This window comes from Ceratina calcarata, unplaced genomic scaffold (genome assembly GCF_001652005.2).
Source record: "Ceratina calcarata isolate Rehan_Ccalc_2016 unplaced genomic scaffold, ASM165200v1 scaffold43, whole genome shotgun sequence".
NCBI classification, from domain to species: domain Eukaryota; kingdom Metazoa; phylum Arthropoda; class Insecta; order Hymenoptera; family Apidae; genus Ceratina; species Ceratina calcarata.
The window spans coordinates 426212-432488 of NW_017166721.1; the positions used below are offsets into that span (position 1 = coordinate 426212).

The 6277-nt window shown below is 43.6% G+C and overlaps 1 protein-coding gene across 3 annotated transcripts in view; it reads left to right on the forward strand.

The window, feature by feature from the left end:
- tup (LIM1_Isl and LIM2_Isl domain-containing protein tup) overlaps nt 1–6277 on the forward strand; it is a 36405-nt gene that overhangs the window by 24874 nt on the left and 5254 nt on the right. For all 3 annotated transcript variants that reach the window (XM_026815105.1, XM_026815106.1, XM_018027781.2), the window contains 2 exons: nt 1320–1624; nt 5793–6094. In XM_026815105.1, the coding sequence (XP_026670906.1) occupies nt 1320–1624; nt 5793–6094 (607 nt within the window). The remainder of the gene's footprint in view (nt 1–1319; nt 1625–5792; nt 6095–6277) is intronic.

Here is a 6277-nt window from a genome sequence, read left to right on the forward strand (position 1 = left end):
ATGAGAACAAGATGATGTTACAAAATAGCTGCCATAAACTTGTAACGATTGTTGAAACACCTAATTGATTTAAATGCAAAGCAAGCTTGTATAGGAATTATTAACTGGCTATAAACTTTATCGTCTCTAATAATAAACTGAATGCGTCGATGATTCTTGGTTGTTTAATGACATCGGCATGCACGCACAATGGATTACGTACGGTGCATAAATTGCACTGGTTCAAAACGACGCAACGTTTTCAACGTAATCGAAAAGGAGTGGCGGGACTTTTTAAAGCTCGCAGCACATTGATCGACACGTCTCCGCCACGAGGCGAAGATGTGGCAAATATTTTTCTGGCCCGGGGATAGTCGGGTTTATTTGCATTGATCCGTCAAACGTCGAAACGCGTCCGAAACGAAAAAGGAGACGTGGGGACTGGCATATCCGGTCGACACGGATTCGCCACGGCCTGAGAGACACCGATGACGCCTGTTTGTTGCTTCTGTCGCCTCCTACGAAAAGTCGAAACAACCGTGGGGTAAAACGTTCGACTCCTGGGTGTTCCCGGAGTAAATTTGGTTGTCGACGAAAAGTAACGGGGCTCAAAAAACAAAAAGACTTCACCGGCGTCCGTAACTGTTTGCATAATCATGCGAGGTCTTTATTAAGTGTTACATGCTGCGCCTAACAAGATTCCCTTAGTTAGGAGAAAGAGTTTAGAAGAATAAGGAATATTTATATAAAATATTTTAAATAATCTTTAAGTGAAAAACAAGAGTACGTATTGTTATTGTATTTGGAACGCGCCACTGCGATGCTTGTATCAGTTAATCATTATCGATGAAACTCGACGTGGTATACATATGATTATTCGAGTGACTGATAATTAATCAAACGATGCGACGGCGCGGCGCGGCGCGACGGCCGCGAGGCCGACGAAATTATGTATCGCGCAGAGCCTTTTATTAATAGAGTTCGACAATTTAGAAGGGCCTTGCTAATGAATGCAATTTGGTTCGTTTCGTAGAAACCGAACGAAGTACACCGGGCAAAGTACAATTAGCTTAAAAACCGATAATTAACCGATGGAGTCTAGAGCCGAGTGAAATTTCACGGAAAACTTGCACGCTGTACGTGTCTCTACGAGCCACGAAATAAATTTGTCTGCAAAGTTCGAAAAAGATAGTCTGTCTAATCCGATAAAAAATTACAGAATTCGTAATGAATCTCTGTTTAATTTCATTATTATATTATTATTTAATATATTTTTATTTTCATTCAAAGCAAGTGACATGGTAAATCGAGTTCTGAGAAGAACCGTGGTTTCGTTACAGACTGTTCGGCACGAAGTGCGACAAATGCAGCGAGTGCTTCAGCAAGGACGACTACGTGATGAGGGCAAAGAGCAAGATTTATCACATAAAGTGCTTCCGATGTTCCGCGTGCATGAGGCAGCTGGTGCCTGGAGACGAGTTCGCGTTGAGACAGGACGGCTTGTTCTGCAGGCACGATCACGACGTGCTCGAAGGCGGGAAGCTGTGCTCCGGTCCCGGCGGCGTTCCTGGAAGCGAGAACAACAACAACGCATCCCTTATGAATAATAATCACCATCTGCACCCGAACGACGGTTCGATATCAGGTAATGCCATCTCTCTCTATCGATTTCAAATTATTAGAAATGATCTCAAATATGTGATTGAATTTTTAAATCAACAAACTTGGTTATAATTTATTATTATGTAGGAGACAAACAAGAGTACGTATTGTTATTGTATTTGGAACGCGCCACTGCGATGCTTGTATCAGTTAATCATTATCGATGAAACTCGACGTGGTATACATATGATTATTCGAGTGACTGATAATTAATCAAACGATGCGACGGCGCGGCGCGGCGCGACGGCCGCGAGGCCGACGAAATTATGTATCGCGCAGAGCCTTTTATTAATAGAGTTCGACAATTTAGAAGGGCCTTGCTAATGAATGCAATTTGGTTCGTTTCGTAGAAACCGAACGAAGTACACCGGGCAAAGTACAATTAGCTTAAAAACCGATAATTAACCGATGGAGTCTAGAGCCGAGTGAAATTTCACGGAAAACTTGCACGCTGTACGTGTCTCTACGAGCCACGAAATAAATTTGTCTGCAAAGTTCGAAAAAGATAGTCTGTCTAATCCGATAAAAAATTACAGAATTCGTAATGAATCTCTGTTTAATTTCATTATTATATTATTATTTAATATATTTTTATTTTCATTCAAAGCAAGTGACATGGTAAATCGAGTTCTGAGAAGAACCGTGGTTTCGTTACAGACTGTTCGGCACGAAGTGCGACAAATGCAGCGAGTGCTTCAGCAAGGACGACTACGTGATGAGGGCAAAGAGCAAGATTTATCACATAAAGTGCTTCCGATGTTCCGCGTGCATGAGGCAGCTGGTGCCTGGAGACGAGTTCGCGTTGAGACAGGACGGCTTGTTCTGCAGGCACGATCACGACGTGCTCGAAGGCGGGAAGCTGTGCTCCGGTCCCGGCGGCGTTCCTGGAAGCGAGAACAACAACAACGCATCCCTTATGAATAATAATCACCATCTGCACCCGAACGACGGTTCGATATCAGGTAATGCCATCTCTCTCTATCGATTTCAAATTATTAGAAATGATCTCAAATATGTGATTGAATTTTTAAATCAAGAAACTTGGTTATAATTTATTATTATGTAGGACACAGAACTTTCAATTTTAATAGATTAAAAATCTTTCTTTATCGAATCGCGATTACGTGATCATTTTTCAATCGAATTAGTAAAATTACAAAAGTGAAGGGATAATAGTGTACCGACTTTTATCGCCTGTTTGCCGATTAGTCGCCTGGACACGGAGTATCGTGGACACAAAGGGAAAATTTGCGAGGGACTCGAGGGTGGACTCAAAGGGCCCTTCTGATATAACGGTGTTGTGTTAGGATCACCGGTAATAATTAGGTGTTGATAATTGAAGCCGTTAAGACCCGAAAGGCTTGACCACTTCCCTCTTGCGCGTAGCCAGGATTACACAGGATTACCGTTCCTCGACGCGAGGCTGTCCTAATATGCGAGTACCCAGTCCGCGGATCCGATGGATTAAACGTCTAATAAAGCTCGCTTCCTCTCTCATACTAACTTAATTATTCTCGCACCATTTACATGGTGTCACGTTACCCGATTCACAAACATCGTTTAACGCCAGTCGACCGTGCAGATCAGCAATTTAACGATCGTCAAATATATTCCTAGGCGAAATTATACTCCGGTTTTAATAGAAAATCCTGAGTCGTTTCGTAATCACCGTATCAAAAAATTCACTCGTGTAAATTGACAAATACCACGAAACTGGCTACCGAACTCGTAAAGAAATGCACGGTTAAAGAAACGTGTGACACTGTAGGAGAGTTGTGGCATAAAAAAAGTCACGGTGGTTTATTATTTATACACGGCCGGTTCAGCGGTATTACTAATTCATTATTTACACGAGCTGACGATAAATTATATTTGGAGGATCGCTCTAACGACGTGGCACGACGCTGAGTTAATCGGTGATAATTGGGAATTGTATAGGAGGACCCGGCTAGAACGTACGCCTCCTAATTACCGCGTAAACAATATTCGTGGTATAAGGAGTGGCGCGAGCCGCGAGTATTTTCCATCGTGTTTGTCACATCGGCTTCCACGTGGAAACCGTGTCGCGGCTGGAAGCGGAGTCGCTTTTCCCCGGGGATATTCATCCACGAGCCACGATCGCCGCGCGACGGGAGTGGTTTGACAACTCTTTACAGAGGAGCCGAGGTGTCAAATGTAACACGTCTCTGCCAACTACCGTGGCACATAACTACGCACGCATCTCCTCCGTTTATGGACGTTTATTCAACTTTTTTTTTTTCTATATACATATAATATACGTTCACCTCCGGTTTTTCGGGAGTCGCTTCCCCTTTGCCCGGTTTTAACGTTCATCCTATTATACACGGTCCGAGGTACCGTTCTCTCTACCAGCCTCTTCCAAGATCAGCTTTCATTATTTTGAACGTCAGTTCAATTCTATAGACAGCAGAATTAAGATTCAGAGGGTAGCATCTTCGCCGAGTGAAAAATTATTCGAACGGCAGACACTTGTATCGGACGAATAAATTGCGAGCTTACATCATTGCGATCCTCAGGTCGGTGGCTCGACTCTGGTCCTCCGTATTTTTATCTCCCCTGTCCCTGTCGCGGTTCCTTCTTTGTGGCCGCATATTTGGTTAGGACTCGGTCAGAAATAGGCGCAGGATTTCGTTTGCTCACGGTTGCCTTTTCGTTTTTACCTTGCGCAAACATTCGATCTCGTGTGCCGGCTACCAAATCCTCCCGAAGGACACCGCCAAGGAAACTGGATCCTTATCGCGGCACGAGTTACTTATTACTCGTTAATTGGGAGTTAATGAAATTCGACGCTCGTCCCTCGTCCAGCCGTTTACATATGGGTTTCGCTGTTTGGCCGGCTAAAATCGATCGGAAAGGTTCCTGCCTGTTCGTCCTTTTTCCTATCTCCTCTCTGTCTCTCTCGCTCACGGGGCTAACAAGGGAGGCGCAGTTCGCGAAATTCGTTTTATATCCTGCGCCCGGCTTGTAGCGAGGTTCGACATAAATATCAGGCAATTTCTATTTGCTCCATCGATGATAATGGACGCGATAAACCGTGTACTACATGGGCATAAGGTGTTGATGAACTTTCCACGCGCATAGAACACTAGATATTCAGAAGAAGAAGGGAGATGAACGACGTATGGATGCTTGTAATCTCCATGGAACATAAAGACGTCGCAGTGTTTCGCGATACCGCGTGATAACGTATTATATCAATGCACGTGTAAACACGACGTCTTAATCGACTATCGTAGAATTTAATGCACATACCTTCTAATTGCCAGCGAAAGTCACGTCGAAAATTTTACTTCATCATTGAATTGTAACATGTCCAAATCGCCGATCGTCAAACTCGATGGACGCTGTCATACGATTCTGACATGTCTCAGTGGACTACAGAATCGTGGTACAACGATATCGTCTCTGTTCTCTCGACTAGCCACGCTGTTGATCCGCCATGCTGTGAACCACTATCCGGATCTGCCATTAGCTGGCAAGAAACGTTTCGCAGGACCGGTTGAGATAGTCCAAGCCGGACATTCTACATCCTTCTCCTGACTTAATTTCCTCTTTTCCAAGAAATCGATTTCTTTTCTTAAGCACCTGTGACCGATAATAACTTTATCTTCTTTCACTCTTACAATTTGATTACACGAAAACAGAGGCAGAATTTGAAATAATTAAATCTACACGTGGACATGTCTCCCTTTCTTGATTCCTCTTCTGAATTGTAATTAATTAAGATGAGGAATACAGTTTTATCGCTGTCTCGATATTTGGCTTAGTGAAACCGTTTCTACGTACTCTGTGTGTTTCTAAGAATTGAAATTCGAATTCTCGGTACGCTTGTACCTGTGATTCCCTATTCGGACAGTGTTTATTTATTAAAGAAACATGTTACACCATTTTTCATAATTTATTATCGTACATAACGCGATTTTTAAGAATAACTGTTAATGTCGAGCAATGCTCTGAAATCATTCGATCATTAATCTTCGCACAAATGCAGTCTTACGTTCGTCGAATTATTCGTGCGCTATGTATTCTTTTCTGTGGGAACGTGGTATGTCAGGTGACGGTCGTAGGAGAAGGCGAATCGCGCGGAGGCTAGATCGACGCGAGTAACCGTGACGTTGATTTGTTTGCAGACTCCGGGTCCGAAAGTGGATCGCACAAAGCTGGCGTGGGTGGTACTCGAGGATCGGGCGGTCATAAAAGCGGCGGCGGTTCTGACGGGAAACCAACCAGGGTTCGCACCGTTCTCAACGAGAAGCAGCTGCACACGTTAAGGACGTGCTACGCGGCGAACCCGCGGCCCGACGCGTTGATGAAGGAACAATTGGTCGAGATGACTGGCCTCAGTCCGCGTGTGATCAGGGTATGGTTTCAGAACAAACGGTGCAAGGACAAAAAGAAGACCATCGCTATGAAGCAACAGATGCAGGAGAAGGTGAGAGGACGTACATAATATCTTTTACCATTTTAATTGTAGAAAATAAAAGCATTTCTGCTACAATCGGGTGTCGATAAAATTATCATTTTATAAATACTCTTATGGTAATCAGCAGTGACCCAAAGAAAACTTTCTGGTATTTGGTGTGCATGCGTGAAGTTGGAAAAAACAACTGACTTG